The sequence below is a fragment of the Rosa chinensis genome, chromosome 2, assembly GCF_002994745.2.
Source record: "Rosa chinensis cultivar Old Blush chromosome 2, RchiOBHm-V2, whole genome shotgun sequence".
NCBI classification, from domain to species: Eukaryota; Viridiplantae; Streptophyta; class Magnoliopsida; order Rosales; family Rosaceae; genus Rosa; species Rosa chinensis.
Window position 1 is genome coordinate 58,393,752 of NC_037089.1, and position 21,963 is coordinate 58,415,714.

The 21,963-nt window shown below is 37.1% G+C and overlaps 3 protein-coding genes, 1 non-coding gene and 1 pseudogene across 4 annotated transcripts; 2 read left to right on the forward strand and 3 right to left on the reverse strand.

The window, feature by feature from the left end:
• Positions 1–1,524: 1,524 nt before the first annotated feature.
• LOC112184624 lies at positions 1,525–3,870 on the forward strand (annotated as a pseudogene).
• A 568-nt stretch (positions 3,871–4,438) lies between these two features.
• LOC112184625 (cysteine proteinase inhibitor 5-like) lies at positions 4,439–4,813 on the reverse strand. Its single transcript, XM_024322876.1, has one exon. It carries the CDS (start codon positions 4,811–4,813, stop codon positions 4,439–4,441), a length of 375 nt encoding a protein of 124 aa, XP_024178644.1.
• A 9,096-nt stretch (positions 4,814–13,909) lies between these two features.
• TRNAF-GAA lies at positions 13,910–13,982 on the forward strand. Its single transcript has one exon. It is a non-coding gene; the product is annotated as a tRNA-Phe (tRNA).
• Positions 13,983–16,564: 2,582 nt separating this feature from the next.
• On the reverse strand, positions 16,565–17,910 carry LOC112185725. The gene is made up of 6 exons (XM_024324023.2): positions 17,840–17,910; positions 17,558–17,731; positions 17,340–17,447; positions 17,104–17,173; positions 16,907–17,005; positions 16,565–16,778 (listed from the first exon to the last, which is right to left on the reverse strand). Exons 1-6 carry the CDS (start codon positions 17,878–17,880, stop codon positions 16,686–16,688), a joined length of 585 nt encoding a protein of 194 aa, XP_024179791.2. The 5' UTR covers positions 17,881–17,910; the 3' UTR covers positions 16,565–16,685.
• Positions 17,911–18,158: 248 nt separating this feature from the next.
• LOC112184626 lies at positions 18,159–21,045 on the reverse strand. Its single transcript, XM_024322877.1, has 3 exons — positions 18,536–21,045; positions 18,328–18,433; positions 18,159–18,206 (listed from the first exon to the last, which is right to left on the reverse strand). Exons 1-3 carry the CDS (start codon positions 21,043–21,045, stop codon positions 18,159–18,161), a joined length of 2,664 nt encoding a protein of 887 aa, XP_024178645.1.
• Between the last annotated feature and the right edge of the window lie 918 nt (positions 21,046–21,963).

Below are 21,963 nucleotides of genomic sequence, written 5' to 3' on the forward strand. Positions count from 1 at the left end.
CATGACTCTTGCTCAAGATCGGAGGTTCATACTCATACCTAGGGACCCTCCTTCTAGCGCCAATGTTTCTGGTGAGAATACGGGAACTAAGTATGGAGCATGATGGAAAGAGAGTGACACAAGCATGTATAGTGGTTTACCTTGCCCTTGAGGCAAGGCTACGTCCACTTAGAGATTTCACTATGAGTGAGGCCAAGTAGCCTTTGTAGTATACAAGTGTGGGGATCATGGATCCCATCCTCTTTTAAGAAGGGGAAGACTTCCTTTTATAGCTAAAGAAAGTCCCATTCTATTTTACATTTTCGATCTGGGACATAATGCACATATTGCTTCTCTTGAAGCCTTTTGGAGAGCATGACAGAGTGGCCTCCCGACTAGATACCGTTCGACCTCCACCATAGCGAGGCAGCTCGGGTGTCGGTCTACTGGAGGAATGTCGTAGGGAAGACTAACCATGTAGCGGGGGCAACCTACGAGCACTACCACAAATATGGGCTAAAGATACCATTTAGCCCCCACGATTAGATTAATGGTGATAGCACCCAAAAAAGAACTCACCAATCTTGTTTTTTTTATCTGCGACTCACCAATAGTCTCATAAGTGTCATTGCAATTTAAAAAAAAAAATGAAGAAGGAAGATTTCAAAGTCACCAAACACAATTTTATTTAGATAAGTGGACTGACTACCAAAACAAGGGCAAAGCCCTGTCCTGAGAAACAAAAAAGAAAGCTGATATGAACTCGCTCTCCCCTTCTCCCTTCTCCCTTCTCATTCACCGGAAATTATGGTCTCCGACCGTCAGTTATTGTCACCGCTCAACCCATCTGCCGTGGTAACTAATGATCTACAAACTATACGCACGTGTTGGATCTCCCTTTACTCGATCAGCTATGATTGATAGTTCTGGATGTCGTCGTCGATTGGTAAGTCAATTTGCAAGTGGATCTAGTTATTTTTGCCTTTGCATGTTCGTTCTCTCTCAACTTGCCTTGGGTACAGTCTATTGTGGTGGCTCTCTATTCTATTGTTGTTGGAGTCAGCTTTTTTCATTCTCATCTATCAATCTACTTAGATTTAAATTGGGATTTTTCTAGGTTGGGTTTATTTTTTTCTCAAACTCATTGTTGTCTAATTTCATTTCAAATCTTAAACTCCTACGCTTTCTGCTCCGATTATTATCAGGATCGAAGAATAGGTTCACCAGTATTCTTCACTCTCTCTTAAAAAGTGGGTGTTTGTGTTGGGTTTTCTAAGAACATGAGAATTGCTACTGGGTCGTGAATAGGCAATTTCCATGCATGTTTCTATTCTTTATAGGTTGTTGGGTTTTTGGTTTAGACTCTCATAACTCTTATGAATTGCCAGAATTGGTATGGGTCTTTAGTTTCTTACTTTTTCGTTTTCCATCAGGGGAGCTGGTTCACTTTTAGTTTGTCATGTTTTTCCTCTTTTATTGACTCTGAAGCTATTTTAATTTATTCTATCTTTGTCTTTTATTAAGCTCTTGTCAATTTTTATGTTGATGGAGTGGTGGCTGTGGAGGAAGGCAATAGAGGTATGAACATATTCATGCCATTCTGGAACGATATCGTTTGCTGCTCTACCTGAAAAAGACACCAAATCTCTCAGCGCAGCCGTATTCTCTCCAGCAAGCTCTACTTTGACGTCCCGAGCTCCAAAGTAAAACCAGTGTCTACATTCGTTTGTGCTTTCAAGTTTACATTTTGGAATCTGAGAATTTCGCCAAATTTACATCTTGGCATTGAGAAGCTGTAAGTGATCGTAATTTAATCTTCTTCTTTTTGTTTCAATCGAATTTTTTGAATGGAATTGGTATTGACCTCAATACTGATATAAGCATCCGTTCGATTCAGCTAAATTTGGTCGGATATGTAGATTCTTGTCCATGGATGATGTTGTGGACAAGAATTGCATTGTAGAGCCAAGGGAAGTTGTAAAGGAAGATCTTGTGGTATATATTCATATGAATTTTGCTTTGTGATTTGTGTGTGGGTTCTTATGAGTAACTTGAAGCTAGATTTACTTACTATTGGTAACTTTGAGCATTTGCATACAGAAGCATACTTGAATAGTCTAAAGGAAAGTGCAAATGTGGCTATGATAATTAAGGTATTTAAATGGACTATGGCAATACATTCTTAGTCGTACTCATAACTTACAGCTTCAGGATAAGGATCAATGGTTTCTGATGATATTTGTTAGTTTCGAATTACGTTATGAAGATCATGACCTATTTGTTTCGTCTGCTTTGATTAAGGTACCTCATGTTGCCCTGTTTCCAAAGTGCCTTGTGCAGCAGAAAGTTCTCAGTCATCCATTTCACAACCAGGAAATTCGTCATCCATCTTGCATTTATTTTTTCTAGTGCTTTCTTCTACTAAAAAGGGAAGAAAAGAGAACAAGGATTTACTGTGATTGTATTATACTGCAGGTGGGGGAACCAACTTGGCTGCAAAGCTTGCAAAAGAGAGAGGATGGACCATCAATATGGGAGGACTAAATTTATCATTGTTGTGGGGGAAAAGGAGGTGGATTTTGTGCATATATCGATATTTCTCTTTGCATACATTTTGTGCAGGTGCGGTTAAACATACTCAAGGTACTAACTATTGCACATCAGATGAATAGATGCATTATAAGTTAAGTTTTGAATTTAGTACAAAAGCTAATTTTCACTCATTATCTGTATATGCAGGGTGATGATTATTAATCTTGATGCACATCAAGGAAATGGCCATGAAACAGATTTTGCCAATGACAATATGTTTACCTTTTTGTCCTCAGAACGTTGTTTGACTTGATCACCATCTCTTAATCTCTTACAAGTACTTAAATGCTATTTTTTTATAACATGTCAAGTCTATGTCCTAGATATGTACAACCCTGGAATATATCCATTTGTAAATTTTAAACCTCATCATCATGCAATGGGTATTCCCTAAGAAACTGCAGACTTTATTCCTTAATGCAATGGTGTGTGTTGAGATGCAAGTTGTTAATAGCTAAGTAGTTTGATTGCTGTTGGTAAGGACAGGCTTTTTTAGACATTGTGGTAGGGAGAAGGCAAACTTTCCCTACTGTCTCCTGTTATTGCCGTTTCACTACATATTTACTTGTTCTTTTTGATTGATCAACCTCAATCTATAGTGTTTCTTATTGAGGTTTTCAATTATGCTATTGGCCTCATCATCACTCATTTTCTTCCTTAATGGTCTCTTCTTTATGATTATGAAGCAAGGAGATTCATTGATCAGAGGGTTGAAGTAGCGGTGAGCCGGTGAGCCTTCATTATCCCATCATCATATCAGACTGTAGTTGCTTTATCCATGGCTTTCTGTAACATAATCCCTGTTTTTTTTTTTATAATTTAAACAGAGTGGCACTACAACAACCGAGTACTTGAGAAAGATGAAGCTCTTGAGGTATATACTTACAAGTCATGTGCTGCTGTTTTCTATTTGACAATCTTTAGCAATAGTTTTTCTTCTAGACACTCTGTAGCTGCGTAACTTATTTGATTAGAAGTACTTTCATGTGGACTCAAGAACCTGATATGAATGTTAGGTTGCTGCTCATAATTTTGCTCCTGAGTTGATGGTCTACAATACTGAAACTGATATTCTACATGGCGATCCTCTGGGCAGGTTGAAGGTAACATCTTTCTCTTGATCTTTTTCAGTCTTGGAGAATATCTCTTGCGGACATAGCTGTATGATCTATGAATTGCAAATGTGATCTATGTTTATGTTTCTTGCTTATGTAGTCATCCATGGAGGAGAAGAGGAAATTGCAGATATCATGCCTAGAATTAAGGCTGCCAATTTTCTTTTCCCACAAAGTGATTTGATATTTTGATAAGAATTATTGAGTTTGTATATTAATTTTAATTTTTTTTTGAATTTGAAATATTGCAGTCACCATTGCAATAAAAGTGTGTTTTTTGATGATGGGGCCCACAAATTGGAAGTCAATAAAAAAGTGATAATGCCTTTTTTAGTCTTTATCACGCCAGCAATGACAACCCTTCCTTAATTAGTGTCTAAGATGGTAACAATTGCCATTACACACCAATCATGGTTGTCTTTTACTTCAATCCACACCATTCACATTGGTGTTTATAGCTCAGTTTTGTTGGTTGTTGCTTATGCTTGGCGGTATGTGATATAGGCGGTATGTACACTATGTATCACTGTAGTTTCACCACGAAGCCTTGTTCTGTCTATTGTGAGGGAGAGAGTGGATATGTAATGGTATTTTTGGTATGAGTTTTATCAATGAAATTACCATTAATTAAAAAAAAAAAAAAACAGAGATTTTCTGTATATGTTCCAACTTAATTTGATATGATGGAAGGTGATCCAAGTGAAACATGCAGCCATCTATCACGAAAACTAATCATCCAACCGACGCATTAATTATTTTGAAATCTTAACAAAGGAGAGCAATTTCTTAAATCGATCCCAAGTCCTACGGAAGACGGTAGCCTGATATACTGCAAGTTTGGGGTTAGGAGTTTTGTCATAGCCTTGAACAGTAATGACAAGCTGATACAAGGTGGCATTCGAGTAAGACGAATATGCGACATCCTTGTAGGTGCCGTTAGTCACATTCTGAAAGAACAAATCCTTCTTATATTGATAGTTGTATTCGTAAACTGCAAACTTTCCGATATCTGTCACAAGCGGATCGTGGAGGTCTACAGGCTTCCACTGACCAGTCGGAGCAGAAGCACCTGCGGCGAAGAGAGGATAGAGGAGGGCGAGGAGTGCTAGGACGTAGTGAGCACGCATCATGATGATATGCAGAAATCAATCTTGGTGCATGGTTTATATTGCTGTGGTGGACGAAACCAGTAAGGCAAGCAATTAAACGGTTTGACTTTTGGTGAGATGCATTCCGAACAACGTACCTGACGAATTTGGTTCATTTTCCTTGACTTTCTGGGGTTATAAAAGTATATCTATGAAGAAAAGATTGAATCTTTTACTAATAAATGTGAAACATAAGCTGACTAATCAAAACCACGCTGCTTTTTTAATTTTATTTTTATAGAATAACCACGCGGATGATTTTGTTTCGCAACATTTGTTTTTTTTTTTTATCATGCGCAACATTTGTTGTTACTGTCTTTTTTTTCTCTCTATTTTTTCTGAAAAGGTAAAATCCATTAATATCTGAAAAGATTATAGTGCATTGGAATAATCAATCGTGGCTACAAGTCCACAACACCACGACACACATTCTTACTAAGATTTGTAATTACGAGTCTGCCACTATTAAGGACATCCATTAGCCAAACGAGCCAAACTCCTAACTAAATTTTAGGCCCAAAGCCGCAGACTTCAATAAAAGGTAACTAATCTCAAGTGTCATGATACAATGTTGTATAACTTTGTCCTTGTCCATACTACCAGTCCCATATTTCTAGCCAAAGTTGATTATGCGTACTTATACTTTATATCCTGATACATGGAGCTAGAACTAAAATCCTTTGCCACCCTGGACGGTGAGAACAAAAGAAATTAAGAAACAAATAAAGAAAGCACTACAAAAAAATCAGTCTTTCACGCTACACATTTGACGTGCGCCGTCAAAAAACTGTCATTTATGATGCACATCTCATGTGTGCTGTCGGAATGTGTTTATTTCGATCATTCACGGTGTGCATCTGATGTGTGCAGTAAATTTAGTCATTTATTAATGGCGTGCACAAATATGTGTGCCGTAAATGAGTTATTTTACTAGTTTTTTATGACATACTTTTCAAGCATGCCGTAAATGAGTAATGAGGTACTAATATTCTTTTTTTAATCAAAGTATATAATTTTTTTTATTGAAAAAACAAAAAATATATATATTTGATTTCAAAACCTCAACTCATTTACATTACGTTATGTTTTCTTTTCAAAGAAAACCTACTCTGAAAATTTCCAACACTCAAAGTTGATTTCGGAGCTCTCCGCCTCAACAAAGTCATCCACGACGGAGCTGCTCACTGCCTCAACAAAAAAACCACGCCCTCCGCATTGCAATTGATTTGCAGCTTAGGACAAATCGATCTGGAGCTCAACAAAAACCACCCTCGTTTCGTGCCATGGGGGTTCCGGTTTGCCTCCGGTAGAAGTATCCGTTCACCTCGTTTCTTTGAGCTCAGGACAAGTCTCTCTCTCTCTCTCTCTCTCTCTCTCGGTAATTTCGTCAAACACCTTTGCATCTTCGATTTCCTGCTTTCTTCTCACTTCCTGCATTTTGTTGATTCACATTTTCGTGTCTTAGCTCGTTTTGAATTTCCTATTGATTTTGCGGTTCGATTAGAGTTTGATTGTGTGGACTGATTGTGAGGGCCAAGAAATATTGGCTTCGTTTCTCAGGAAATAGCGAGTGACCTATGAATTTAACTTCTGGTGTTTTTCTTTCTATTCTAGAAAAGAAACGATAAGCTTCACAGCATTGAGCAAAATATAATTAGTTGGCTGTTTGTTCTTTTTGATTTGATTGGTATGCTGTTTATTCAGCTGGCTTTATTATTTTTGAGTTGATTGGTATGCTATTGATAGGAGCACAAAGTGTGACATTTTTAATATGTATTTTCCCTCATTTGGCTCAGTTATTCTCTTAAAATTACTAACTATAACATAGTTTCTGTTTTTAGGTCGGAAATGGAGAAAAGAGGCGAAAAAGAGCAGAAATGAGCGTAAATGAAGGATAAATAATTTTAGAAACTTTCCTCTTTCATTTTAGGAAATATTTCCCATTTCATTTTAGGGAACTTTCTTCCTTTGAACTTTCCTATTTCTGATTACTTGTTTTAAAGAGACTCCATCCCATTGACAACTCTTGAGTGATGAAATCAAGGAAACTTGAAGGATAAGAAGATTTGCATAAATCAGGAGGAATTTAAGGAGTTTTCATTCACACAAATTCTTCTTATTATGGGGAGATAAAAGGGGAGTTTTTATTTAATATTTATCCTAATTATCTTATTTCCTATTGATTATAACTCTAATTAAATTCTGATTTTTCTTGATTATAGGAGTTCATTATGGCACACCATTGGAAGAAGAAATTAGTGCAATTCAAATGAGAGGAATAAAGGATGTATCTAGTCACTATTCAAGGGAAAGAGAATGAGCTTTGCATGATTAACTCTAGACATATCCAAGAAATATACCATCAGTCATTAAAGGGAAAAGAGATCAGAAAATTCAAGACTCTGTCAAGAGAAAATCAAGGAAATTTGGAGGAGAAATCACATCTAGATGAATAACCATGATTGCATCACAAGAGAGGAGGATCCCTCTATAAATAGTAGCCATTCTTTACACCAAGACAATCACTTCTTGGCCTATCACTTCCTAACCAAAAAACTATTTCACAACTCTACCCAATTCACTCCTCAAACCTCCATCACCTACAAGACTGTGACCACCATCCTTCCATCAATCTACGACCATAGCAGAGACAAGTTCATCACTTTGTTGCCAAGCCACTAAGGAAAACGGTTCAAAGTGTAACTATGACTCTACTTATAATTTTTGTTTCAGTTTTATGTGTAAAGACTTGTGAATTATTTTGTGATTTACTAGTTTGGATTTGCGAGTTGTGTAATTGGAGACATGAATTTTTTAGAATACTTTTATTAATACTTTTGAGATTTTAAGTTTATTATTGAGTTAATTTCGAGAATTCTTTGATGATGCATGTTACAATCTTGTGCCATTTTACGTGCTTAGGTAATTTTCAGAGTTAGGTTAATAAGTTTGCATGCTAGAATAACGCTAAGTGTTCTTGTGTATTTGCTTAATTTACTAAGAGTGATTGTTATTTGTTAAGGCGCTAAGTTAAATAAATAGTAATTAGTTCTAAAGACTGGTAAAAATCATGTTTCAATGGTTAAACGATTTTAGAAATTACGTGTTAAGTTCTATGTGTAATGGTTAATTTGCATGTGTGAGTTGATTCGAGGGTTAGATAATACTACCAATTAAGAAAATTATGCTAAGTGTTTTAAAAAATTAGTAGTATTGGGCTTGGTAAGGACTTTTCCAATCCAAGCCCACATTAGAACGAATTAGATAAATGGATTGATCCCCTAAGGCTTTTCATTTGGGCTCTTATCTAGTCATTTAAGATGGGCACGTTTTTGTAGCATGTTGAAATGGATTTTCTGTTTTTACACAGTAATTCTCGAGTGGTAGTGGTCTAGGTTACGGAAGTCGATCATTGTAGATAGTTTTATTTGTTTTCTTTTTATTTTAAGTAGATTAGGAACCAAATTTCAAAACCCCCAATTTTATTCTTTTATTTGTTAATTGACCTTTTTGTGTAGGTGTACCCTACAATCCTCGGACTGAACGATCCCTGCTTATCCTATATTGACAACTACATTTTGCAGGGTTAAATTGTGAGGCTATTTCAGCCGCATTAGCTGTGTATTCAGCTGGTATTTGGATATTGAGAGTAGGATTGATGGGCCGTGTGAGTTTAATGCAAAGGCATATAACTGTTTGCTTATTGATACAAATCCCTCATTGACACAGTTCACGGTTGTAACTATTGCCTGACCAACTTTATGTATTTCTAAAACACAAACGCTAGTCAACCTTGTCAAGTTTATAGACCTGTTGATGTTTCTGGACAACATTTTGTCATACACCACTCATTTTTAAAACTTGAAGCTATTTATATCAAGGGCTAAATACGAATGACTACCCTGTGGTATAGGTCTAAAATCAATTTAGTCCCTGAACATTCAATTTCATCAAAAACACCCATGCATTATGAATTATCATCCAATAGGTCCTTCCGTCAAATGGAGTCGTTAAACTGTTGACTTGGCATGCCAAGTCAACTTTGGTGGGACCAACGTGAAAGGTAAAATACCACAATTAACCCTGGCTCTCTTTAAACCCAGCTTTCACCGAAAACCCCTGTTATGCGGCTTTCTTTCTTAACACAGTCCCAAATAAATAAATAAATTTGAGAAACCCAGAAACCTAACTCTGTTGCTTTGAAGTTTCGTGTCCACCTTCTAAAATGCTAAAACAGTAATATAAACTCCATGTATTCATACTTCCAGTACCAGACAATCCATAGTCACATTTTTCTTGGGTTTTAACAACCTTCATCTAATTCCAAGAGAACTTGTTTGATTGTAGATCATCTCTATCTTGTCTTGACAAACTGGGCTCTTGAAGCCTTCTTCTCCATCTTTTCCATCTTCTTACGAGTCTTTTCATCTATGCTTCCTTCTAATCCTCCTGACATAAATCCATGCCGTATATGCTACAATGAAGAAGGGGATGAAGGTGGATGAAATTCATGAGCTGAGTTTCATCGACAGAATTAGATACCATTGTGGAGATTACTTGATAAAGCTCATAGAGCTGAAGATCGGCATCTCACCGTGAATCTTATTAAACCCAAGATTCAGAAAGCTCAAATTCGGGTTCACCCGAAACGGAAAAGACCCGGTCATCGAATTTCCTTCAACATCAACGACCTCTAGGTTCTCCATGCCCCAAATTTCAACAGGAATTTCACCATCAAAACCATTAAAGGGCAAAGACAACACCTTTAGCTCAGTGAGCTTCCCAATCACAGAAGGGAACTTCCCTACCAACCTCCCTCTACCACCCACACAACTCTTCCTAATTCCCAATCCCTAAAACGGAAACTGACCAAAATCAATGCATGGAAAGGAGCTCGATTTCTATTTACCTCAGCCGCCGCCAGTAATGTTGAGCGAAATGACATGAAAATTCCTGTTGCACAAGACTCCAGACCACGAGCAGTGACTGGAATTGAACGAGCCCCAGCTCGAGAGAAACCCCTCCGAGTCCAAGACTGAGCCTTTGAGCTGAAGCAGCACCGATGAGTCCGTCTCCGCCGAAACGACGCCTCTCGTGGTTTCTCAATTTTTTTGTTTGTTTTGGGACTGTGTTAAGAAGAAAGCCTCATAAACAGGGGTTTTGGGTGAAAGATGGGTTTAAAGAGAGCCAGGGTTAATTTTGATATTTTACCTTTCATGTGGGTCCTACCAGAGTTGACTTGGCATGCCAAGTCAGCTGTTTAACGACTCCATTTGACAAAAGCAAGATGGAAGGACCTATTGGATGATAATTCATAATGCAGGGGTGTTTTTGATGAAATTGAATGTTCAGGGACTGAATTGATTTTAGACCTATACCACAGGGTAGTAATTCGTATTTAGCCCTTATATCAATTTCGTTCATAGTAGGAATGCTGGATAGTTGAAAGTTTCATAAGATGATGTCTTTGCTAAACCACTTCTGAAAAGTATAACCTTAAGTCCATATTGTTCAGACTTTAGAGAATTTCCTAGTCAGTCTAAGGAACCATAGAAGTTAATTCTCAAGCTAAGAGCTGTTTGACGAATGAGGTCAGGACTCAGGATACAAGTAATGTTGATATGTACAGGTTGCAATAGTTCTTGAGCTATAATATAGACTCACATTTGTTCTCTCAGTCATAGACAAGCCATCATGGAAAAAGAAAGGACCAAATATGAGTGGTTAAATTTAAAAATCCTAAATTCTAATTGAATGTAAAGGACATAAACTATAGATACTAAGTGAAAATATATTTTATTTTTTTCTTTTGTCTAGAAACACTGTTATCTATAAACAAGGAGCAAGGAAGTTCGTTGATAATGTCCAAACGAGTATGGGGAATCCATAAAGGATTCGCTGTCCTTGTAACAATTGTATAAGTTTCAAACACCACAACTTTAATGTAGTATATGACCACTTGATCTACTATGGGATAGATCCTTTCTATAGTAGGTGGACATGGCATGGGGATGAGCCAACATTACCGGATGAAAATGTTGAAATGCTTGAAACATATAGAATGTTTCAAGATGCACTTTTTGAAGATAATGATGCAATTTCTGAAGAAAATGATGTTAGGCACTTGGTTCTGACCCGCAAGGACTAGTTAGAGGGTTTGGGTTTGGTGCAATCCCTTCAAAAGTGGATGGTCAGACACATGTTGCTAGTAATGTCACTATGCTAGAGAACGCTCTTGTTGCTCAAACACAACAGGTGGACCGATTGACAGAGCTAGTGCAAGGCCTCGTTGCCCAGCTAGACAAAGGAGAGAATATCAATGTATATCTTCAGCATTAAGTTACTGTTTTCAGCTTTCAGTTTTGTTCATGCTATTTATCTCATTGAATTGGTCAAATAATAATTGTTTTGCTTGCTATTATTTAAGGAAAACACAAGTGTGCAACATTATGCTAATAATTGGATTGCACAGAGAAAATGAAAAGAGAATATGAACTGTTCTGGTGATATAGCACAAAGCAAGCAGAACGATGCAAGTGTTATAAGTTCTAATAGGGAGAGGGCAGTAGGGAGAAAATCAAAGAAAATACTTACGAAAAGGAGCCACATTGGGGAAATGGTAGACCGAAAAAGAGCCAAAAGACAAATGCAGCGGAAAAAGTGTACTTTCTAAATTGGTTTGCTAAAGAAGAAGAAGTCATTGCTACTATTGTCAAAAGATCCAGAAGCTTTGGTGCATCATGTTCCTCTAGGCCATGATTGTTGGAAAATTTCAGTGCACGAAGTTTTTCATGATATAGCTTTGTATCGACCGACAAGTGAGTTCAATAAGCTTGATGCATCTAGAGGAAGTGTAATCGCATGGCCTGTCAAATATATCAAGGTGAATTCGGTTGTCAATTGAGGTACATTAATACTCTCTAGTAATAATCCCAGCTGTGCTCAATTTTCATTTTTTTTTTTTGGCTTCGTGTTCTATTTTCTTGCTGGGAAATGAAAAAGAAAATATGAGGAGTTGATTGGCAATAAGAACATGGGTTTATTTTTGATTGAAAATTGTTGTTTATTTATGCCTGAAAATATAGTATGAGATGTTGTTATTCTCTATTTGAATGAATCTAATAGCCTTTAGTAAAGGTCGAACTTAATGACCCAAAGAGACTGATGCTTTGGAATTTCCAGTAGTTTAGCATCATTAGCATGGCTCTAGATGGTCTTACAAAATAGCTAGTGTAGCAGACTAGGTTCAAGGGTTCATTTGCCATGCTAGAAGGCGCATTTTGATGTTCCAGGGATCATGAAATTAATCCATTGTTATAAATCTTGCATCCCAAATTAAGATGAGAATGTGAAGTTGTTGTAGAGCTGCCCTTTTAAGTTGTTGGAAGAAATTTCTTGTTGAAAAGTAGGTTAAGATTATATGAGATCTTACTTCATAATAATGTCTCAATTTCAAAGACTTTTTGAAGTTCATAGATTTTTGGTTGCCCTTTTTACCTTCTAAGAGTAAACCATATGAATTCAGGCACCATTTAGTTTTGTCTTAAGATTTCCTTTGTTTGTCTTGTTTTTCTACGATTTCTTTCCTATAAATATTAAATGGTGTGTTATCCATTTAATACAGATTTGGTTGGATTGCAGTTTTCATTGTTGGCTAATAAGTAATTGTTGATGGATTCTTGACTGGTTGGATGATGTGAGGGATGCTCTCTATATAAGTTTAATTGTTACATATGTTTGCACCCAGGCGAAAAGATTGATGAAATTGACCAAGATGTTCACCAAATGCTCTCTATTATGTTTAATTGTTTTTTATTTGTGGTTGAATTGCCTTGTCAAGTTTCTTTTGCTACTTAAACTATTTGGCTATTATATGGCTTTGATAGCATTGAGTGTTACTTGGTAGCTTGCTTATCGATGGTACTCATGTATGTTTGTTGGCATTCTCAAATGATTAAGCATTTTTTTTGCTTGGTTCTTTTGCCTATGTGTGTAGGTTGGTTCTGTAGAAAATGATCCAGGTGGTGGAAGTGATGTTGAAACATCAGGACCTGTACATCCTCAAACCTTGAGACTGTGATCGAGCTGAACATTACAGAGCAAGGATGATATAGCTAGCATGTTTTATATTTGAATATTAGTTTAATTATACTATGATTTTATAATATGAAGTTGTTTAATTGACATAATTTACAACATGAATGCTTTCGTTTATTATCCTTGAATGAAGGGGTTTAATTAAAACATTGTCTATTAGAAGTGTGAATGAGGACATCTTTTAAGACACGCAAAAGGGTCTCTTACAAAACGCAAAATAGTCTTTTATGACACACAAAATGGTTTTTTACGACACGCAAAAATGTCTCTTTATGATGCATAAAATGGTCTTTTGCGACACGCAAAATAGTCTTTTATGGCACACAATCAAAGTTGTAAAACATCTTTCACGGCACACAAAAGAGTGTTTTACGACATACAAAAAATATTTTTTACAGCACACAAAATGTGTGCCACAAGGGAAATTTGTCTTTTACGACACGCTTCTTTGTGCTGTGAAGTTGTCTTTTACAACAGTTTTGCTGTAGTGAAGAAGAGCTAATTCATTTTACCTCGTTGAACTTTATGCCTAAAATCGTCTGTGCCCCTGAACTTTTAATTTAATCATATATGCCCGTATACTCTCTAATATGATCAGCATAATCATTAGTAAACTAATTCCTTAATTTCTTCATAAATTAGTGACACTGCATGCCACTTAGGGTCAATTTTAAGCCTTGATCATGTAAATAGTGTGTTTCTTGCATGATTAAAGGCTAAAAACTAGTTTGAATAGACAACAATATATGGATAAATTGATAGATTAGTGAAGGATTAGGCATAATTGATCAAATTGGAGTGTACAAGGGCACATGCGATCAAATTAGAAGTTTGGGGGCATAACTAATTTTAAGTGTAAAGTTCAGGGTGGTAAAATGATTAGGGCCTGGATAATACTTTGTAATATCTTTTCGTTTTTTAATTGACATAGACCCAAGTCCTGTATTAAAATAAAATGAGGATGATGCGTCGTGAATGGTCGGGATAGCTCAGCTGGTAGAGCAGAGGATTGAAAATCCTCGTGTCACCAGTTCAAATCTGGTTCCTGGCACATGAGTAATTTGTATGGGTATATATTCTACAAATTAATTGATATGGGTCGACACACATTATCAGTATTCTAGTTATAGATCATGATACATACTTATCCATCTAAGAGTCGGAGCTATACCCCATACTAATTTAATTAAGTTTTATGTATATAAAACGGGCAAAAGAAACGATGGGTATTGTGTATTAAAGTATACAAAGGAAACAAACTCCATTTTGTTTCCTCTTACTTTTTTTTATTTGTTCGCGTGACCACCAGTAAAAAAATGTTACTATAGCTCAAGAAAGAAATACTCTCTCTCTCTCTACTCCAAAGCAGTTAATACTCTTGCATATTCATAAAGTGCAAAGCCTGTATAATAAGAGGTCAATTAAAATAAAATAAAAAGAAGAAGAAGAAAGAAGAATTTGATGAAAATTCGTTGTTGTTAGGATTTTAAAGATGCTGTAGTTGTAGGTGTTTGAAGTAGAAGATGAGTTTTACTTTTTAAAATATTTTCCTTATTCTCCATTTCATGTCCATATATATATATATATATATATATATTTTTTTTTTCAAAGTTGGAAAAAATCCCAAAAATCTAAATATACCCTCATCGCTCCAAGAAAGTCGGAGCAGAAAACCTAGAGTAAACAACCCGTTCTCGTTTCGAATGCTCCGTCTAGCGGCGCGTCCTTGGGACGTCGTCGTCGGACTGGCAACTTGGTTTCGTGTGTCCACCAGCGACGGACAGCGGTATTGGGGCCGGCGTAAGAGGATTGGATCGACTATGTCGTGTATGGTGACGGTACAGCTAATAGAGGTGCACCTCTTTGACCATCTTTGATATGCTCATGGATGGTGAAGGCGAGTAGGGTTCGAGAGGAAGAGGGTTCCAAATGTTTGGGGGGAATGATCTCGGGTGCCAAGACGGGCTAGTGTTGCGTTTTTCCCTTGTGTGGGGTGTTGGATGTCTGATGGAGGTCGAGGTGATCGATCTAATCAAGGTCCTGGTTTCTGTTTGAGATCGGGATCCAGGGTGATATGGCTAGCCAAGTCAGTGGATGGCAGTGGTTCTGTGATGAGACATGATGTGGTGGTGGCTGTGATGAAGTTCTGGCAACATTGGTGGTGTGCCTCCGTGCGCGGCAAAGTTGCTAGGTCTAAGGGCTTTGGGGCCTGCCTTAGGCTGCTGGGCCTTCTCTGGTGGGCTGCTTTTTTATATAACATAAAGTACTTTACCTTTTATTTATGTTGTTTTGTTATTTTAATTAGACTTGGCTTTATGCTGGAAATAAGTCTCTACCGCATTGCGGTAGGGCAACGTTGGCTATGTCCTAGACTACACACCTTGTGTGTCTTGTTTGTGCTAGTTAGGCGACGAGTTCCTTGCTTTGCCAAATGGTCGCAACCTCCTAGTGTTAGGATGAAATTAAGTGTCACCGGATGTGTTTTCCGGTGGCAACATAATGTGAAAGCTGATCTTATTAGTATATTATGGCTTCGAGTAAACATTTACTTTCCGGTATGTCACCACCTTTGTAAAGCGAATGGAGTAGCCAAAAGTGCACTATTCGCTAATTGGTGCAGGATAGAATACATATTCTTAGTTGAGACTCTCGTTATTATCTCGAGATGTTCTTCTTATGCTTATTGTAATTTGGGATTTAGGTACTATGTCTCTCCAATGTATTCTGAAGTTTCATTAATGATCAAGGCTTAAGGGCAGCTTGGCTCTCTTTCAAAAAATTCACTACTACAAAAACTGCATCACACAACGGTGGAAATCTGTTGTGTGATGTGCACCATGTCTGTCGTCTATCTCGATGTTGTGTGATGAGTACACTCACACAACGGTGAAACACCGTTATCTGAATATCATAGACATAACGCATTGCTTATAACCGTTGCACCAGTTCTGCGCATGCCAATGCCAGAAATTGGATGCAGCGCATTTTCGATGGTGATCAGACAACAGAATTAAGTACACGCTGTTGTTGGTTAACTTCTCACACAACAGAAACATAACACTCAGACAACAGTAGTAAGTACCCACTGTTGTTGGTTAACTTATCACACAACAGAAAAATATGGCGACTGTTGTTGGTTGTTCCTTCACACAACAGGTATCATAAGTAATTGTTGTCTGTGTGAGGCTCAGTGTTGAATTCTTCACAAGTCATACAACATCTTATTTCTATACCGTTATGTGATTTAACATTGGACAACGGATATGTATTCGTTCTGTTGTGTGAGTTTTAATTGGACAACAGATATGTATTCGTTCTGTTGTGTGATTTTTAATGAGACAACAAAATTTGGTTGGTACCGTTGTGTGATTAAAATTGATTTGTTGTGTGATTAACGATATATACGTATTCATACAACGTAATGTTATTGACTGTTGTCTGATTATTTTCAATTCTTTACCTGAAATATTTCCACAAAAATAATGCACAATATATATGATTTACGCATTCAAATACTCTAATTCAACAATCTAATGTACCAAAAGAGGTAGCATTCATATATATATATATATCCATCCATTCCATAAAACCACATAAGGCATTGTAGCTAATTACATTGAAAGAAAGCAAAAGCTGATACAACATGTAAGTTCCAAAAACATGCACATATGCTGCATGTGAATATATGTATCAGCATATATATATAACTGAACAAACTGCCCTCGATCTCCTTCAACCAATTACTTGATGGCTCCTACATATATGACTTGACGACAAATTTTGCCCACTCATTCCGGATTACATCAATGTCCTCTTGGCTATACATGTAGTTGCTTCTCCTCTCCCACTGAAACAGTTTTAAGTTAACAACCCAACATTACCATACAGATCATTCAAACAAATAGAGAATATCAACTTTAGTAACACAAGTATATATATATATATATATATATACAGCTCATTCCTAGCGCGTACCTTACGAACAAACGATAGATCCTTATCTTCAATTATATCTCGCATGTATCTCATCACGAAGTAGCCACACTCCGTAGAGCTAGGTTGGGGAGGAATACCCTAAGCAAGGCAGATACATTTAACAACAAAAGAACATAATCAAAATCTGCAATAGTTTAAAAGGTAATTCAATTCCAACCTAGCTCAAACATACTTACCGCTAAATTCTTCCACAAAACTGAACTCCTGCCTTTCTTGCCTTTGTGTGCATTATACATAGCAATGGCACTAAAGAAAAAAACAAGCACATTATCACTTGCACACATGATTTTTCCCAACACCATGCAAACAGTGATGTATATATTGGTTCAAGTATAAATAAATTTTGGAGACTATAAACATGAATTTGAAATAAGCAGGTACTATATATATATGGAGACTAGCTATGACTTACGTATCAACAATTGATCTCCATTCTCCAGTGGGTAACCGCCTCTTCAACGGATCCATGAAATAGACAGTGTTTTCCTCCGGATTCACAACAGTAAGCATCCAATGATTACTACATATAATGAAATAATCAGATTTCTGTTCTCCACCCATGTTTATCAATACTTACACACAAATGCAAAGTTTTACGTATATAACAAAGAACCTTAATGAATCACTTACTCTGCGTTATAAGGCAGCAAGAAAATCTGGTTTGGTTTTGCCGTTAAAAGCCTATCCTTGATATGCTGGGACTGGGCATGACCATCCCCGTACCGGATTGCACCGATCATTGAAGGGTCAACAAAAGCAACCATATCCAGCATTTTATATCGAGTCAATAAATCAAGAAGGTACCTAACATTCCAATATATCAAGTTTGAATTCAGCAACAAGAAATTCACATCTATACATGTAAGGAAATAGCGTATATTACAAAGAATATAAACATCAGTTTCTATTTACCTCTGGTATACCACTATGCAGTTTCCAGTAACTTCCCTCATGCTAGCAATTCTTTCAACATCTGATCCTAGTATAAATGTCTTTCGTTGATACCCAAATACTTCAGACTCCATTTCGAACGTGATAGCACGCCCATCTTTAAATGCCTCTTCACCCCAATTGCAAAGTATCTTCAATGGAGCTGGCAAGGAAGGTGCTAAAGACTTTAAGCTAATTAGTACCTTAGCATTTTCGTCTTCTTCCAGTACCAATTTTTTTCTCTTCCTCTTCTCAGCTTTCTCCTTTGGAATTTCATTGCTTGGTTTATCTGCAAGCCACCTCACAATCTCGGGGATGTCACAACCTGGTTCACTGAGTTGACCAGCAACTTGCATAATTAGCAACATAACAGTTAATGTCTTATAATTAGCAATTTATATGAGGTAATGTAAAAACAAAAAAAAAGGGTGATTTAAGGTAAAGCTGATTGAACTACTGAAAACATTTACCCTGTCTTTCAACCAATCAGCAAATGTTTTGTTTTGCTTGTCCGTAAGCCACTTTTTATTATTTCCGAATCTTGGAAACTCATTCTTCAAATATTCCATGTGTTCACTGCAACAACGAACAAACAGGGTATAGTTAGTGAATATAGCGTCCACTTTACTTAAAATTTTAACATAAATCATAATATTAGATAGAGGGGCAGTAAATTACCTAAAGTAGCTTCTGATTTCATCTGTGTTTTGAAGCACACAGAGATGAGCTTGGTCAAACAACTTGCCATATACACTAACAACCGTAGCTCCTGAGGTCGGCTTGTCTTCTCTGTTTGGGGCAGCTGGGATGCCAACAGTATTATCATTGAAAAAAGTTTCTGCTATAAATTCAACCGCCTCTTCCGCAATGTAACACTCGGCAATACAACCTTCCGGCCGATTTCTATTGCGAACATATCCTTTACACACCTTCATATACCTCTCGAATGGATACATCCATCGAAAGAAAACTGGTCCACATAACTCCACCTCTCTAACTAGGTGGACCGTTAGATGAACCATTATGTCAAAAAAGGATGGGGGAAAGTACTTTTCCAGCTCACACAATGTTTCAACAAGATCGCTTTGGATTTTTGGCAGCCTTGACACATCGATAGTCTTGCTGCAGATTTCGTTGAAAAACAGGCATAACCTGATCACAGCAATTCTCACCGGCTTTTCAAGCACACCTCGGATGGCAATAGGGAGGAGTTGCTGCATTAAAGCATGACAATCATGGGATTTAAGTCCACTAAGCCTTAAATCATCCATGGAAACCAGATTTGATATGTTGGAAGAATAGTCTTCAGGAACCTTCATATTAAAAAAAGACCCACACATACATCTTTTTTCATCTAGAGTTAAGTTCCAGCTTGCCAATGGCAAGCGGTGTTTTTTGGGACCTTCAAAATTAGGCTGCAGTCCTAATCTAATACCCAGTTCCGCTAAATCCAACCGAGTTTTCACCCCATCCTTTGTTTTTCCAGGAATATTTAGCAAGGTCCCTATTAGGCTATCACATACATTTTTTTCGATATGCATCACATCAAGGCAGTGCCGAACCGGTAGAAATTTCCAATATTCAAGTTCAAAAAATATAGACTTTTTCTTCCAACAAGGCCTATTTTCATCCTCGGCACCCTTATACGGAGGTTGAGGATATTTCTTCCCAAAAGGCCACTTCAAAACTTCCTCCTCTACCCTACACAATACCTCTTCACCAGTCAAAGGCACAGGAGGAGGTGAATGCTCAGGGAAGTTGTTGAAGGTAGCCTTTTGCTTTCGATACGGATGGTTTCTGCCCAAAAATCTTCGATGCCCAATGTAGGCCATTTTCCCTCCATTAACTAGCCTTGTAGGTTCGGTTTTTTCAAGGCAAATAGGGCATGCATTATACCCCTTAACAATACTCCCAGAAAGGTTACCATAAGCTGGAAAATCATTTATTGTCCAAAATAGTAAACCCCTAAGAGTAAAGTATTCACTTTGTCTTGCATCATAAACTCCCCTAACTCCTTCCCACAACATTTTTAAGTCATCTATTAGAGGTTCCAAGTAGACATCGATGTCATTTCCTGGTTGTTTTGGCCCCGATATCAATAATGTTAACATCATATGTTTCCTCTTCATTATTAACCATGGAGGCAGATTGTAGGTCACAAGAATTACCGGCCAACAACTGTACTTGCTACTTAATGAACTATGGGGATTGAACCCATCAGATGACAATGCAAGTCTAAGGTTTCTAGGGTCAGAACCAAAGTCCGGCCATTTTTCATCTACTAACTTCCACGAAGCAGCATCTGCCGGATGACGCATCAAGCCATCATGTTTTCTATCAGTAGCATGCCAAGTTAAACTCTTACATGTTTCACTTGATTGAAACATTTTTTTGAACCTAGGAATAGGGGGAAAGTACCATAATACCTTTGCAGGCACACCGTCCCTCTCTTTCGAGTTTTTACCTATTTTCCACCTTGAAAGACCACATCTAGGGCATTTAGTTTCATCAACATACTCTTTTCTATACAGAATACAATCATTTGGGCAAGCATGAATTTTTGTGTAATCCATTCCTAGAGCACTCAAGGTCTTCTTTGCGTCATACACAGAGGCAGGTATCTCATTGCCTACTGGAAGAAACTCTGCAAAGGCAATCAACCAATCAGAGTAAGCGATATCACTCATACCATGCTTGGCTTTCAAGTTGTAAAGTCTTACAAGGACATTCAGCTTTGTGTGCCTATCACAACCCGGGTATAACGGTTTATTGGCATCATCAACAAACTGTCTAAACTCGTTACACTCATTTGAAAGCCCTTCATCCTCATCATCTTCCAACTCCACGTCACTACCTAATTCTACTTCATATTCTGCCCCCTCATTACACTGCACAGAATCAGATTGATCTGAATCTGTTTCCATGCTATTGGTATCTTCATCTGTTCCTGAATCCACGACAGCCTCCCCATGATCAGTCCATTTATCATAACTCTCATCAATTCCATTTACAAATAAATGGTCCCTAATTACCGAAATCGAAAAATATTCTACATTTCCACACTTCGTGCAAGGACAGCTAATGTGATTTGGGTCTCTAGCATTATCCAAGGCAAACTTACAGAATTGAATCACCCCTAACTTATAATCACGAGATCTCCTATCTGCAACTATCCATGTTCTATCCATCTTTACTACGCACAAACAAAAAAGCAAACATGAAGACAAGCTTAATCAATGCTATATCAAGAAAACACAAAAGCAAATTGTACCTATTATAAGCCTTGTACTAGAACTAGTTTTACTCATACCTTCCAGAACAGTTCCTATTATAATTAACAAGTGATTCGCAACAATTATACAATATTACATGACTTAACTATGTTTGAACAGGCCAACACACTGCACAATTACAAAAGTAAGAAAGAGATGCAGACAAAATTATTTCACATTTAACAATACACTTAGAATTAATGATCATACTATATCATAGTAATGAAACTAGAAGCACAACATGTTAAAGCAACTGTAACAACAGATGATTAAGACAAGCTATATACAACAATAGTCCAATAAATTTAAACCAAACAAATCAATCAAAAACATTGATGTTCACCTGCAGCAATAGTCAACACCTTCTCTAATAGTCCGAAACACCCTCCAATTAAGAAATCCCTGTGACAGAAAGACATTCATTATATAGGAGTGCATGTACCTTCAAACCCTTAAAGCTATCAAGCTGAAAGACAAACAAACACCATGACTCAAAGTTTCTATCTCTAAAACAAAAAGGAAAACAGAAAGGAAAACAAAAAAGCAAAGTACAAAATTGTAAAACCTTAAATCTGTAGCAAGTACCAAGCATTAGTAACTAGCAATATTTGGTCTTTGAAATGAATATACTTCCACAAGTACAGTAGGCCAAAACATTTTCATATTCATGAATGGAGAAGTTATGATGTTTAAAACAATAACCATGAAATACATAGAGACAATTCATGAAGCACTTATCAGGGCACACAAGCCATAACATACATAGAAAGTACTGTAGCAGATGACGAACAATTATAGGAATCAAAGCCATTAAGAAAACCAGACACTTGATTC

What these genes read in the sequence shown, in the direction of transcription:
- LOC112184625 (XM_024322876.1), bottom strand. Translation starts at nt 4,813, where the DNA reads ATGCGTGCTCACTACGTCCTAGCACTCCTCGCCCTCCTCTATCCTCTC.
- LOC112185725 (XM_024324023.2), bottom strand. Translation starts at nt 17,880, where the DNA reads ATGAGGGAAGTTACTGGAAACTGCATAGTGGTATACCAGAG. An exon ending in TGCATAGTGGTATACCAGAG is followed by an intron (nt 17,732 to 17,839) that starts GTAAATAGAAAC and finishes TTGGAATGTTAG; the next exon opens with GTACCTTCTTGATTTATTGA. An exon ending in TTTTGTGGAAGAATTTAGCG is followed by an intron (nt 17,006 to 17,103) that starts GTAAGTATGTTT and finishes TGCCTTGCTTAG; the next exon opens with GGTATTCCTCCCCAACCTAG.
- LOC112184626 (XM_024322877.1), bottom strand. Translation starts at nt 21,045, where the DNA reads ATGGATAGAACATGGATAGTTGCAGATAGGAGATCTCGTGATTATAAG. An exon ending in GAAATCAGAAGCTACTTTAG is followed by an intron (nt 18,434 to 18,535) that starts GTAATTTACTGC and finishes TCGTTGTTGCAG; the next exon opens with TGAACACATGGAATATTTGA. An exon ending in CTGATTGGTTGAAAGACAGG is followed by an intron (nt 18,207 to 18,327) that starts GTAAATGTTTTC and finishes TAATTATGCAAG; the next exon opens with TTGCTGGTCAACTCAGTGAA.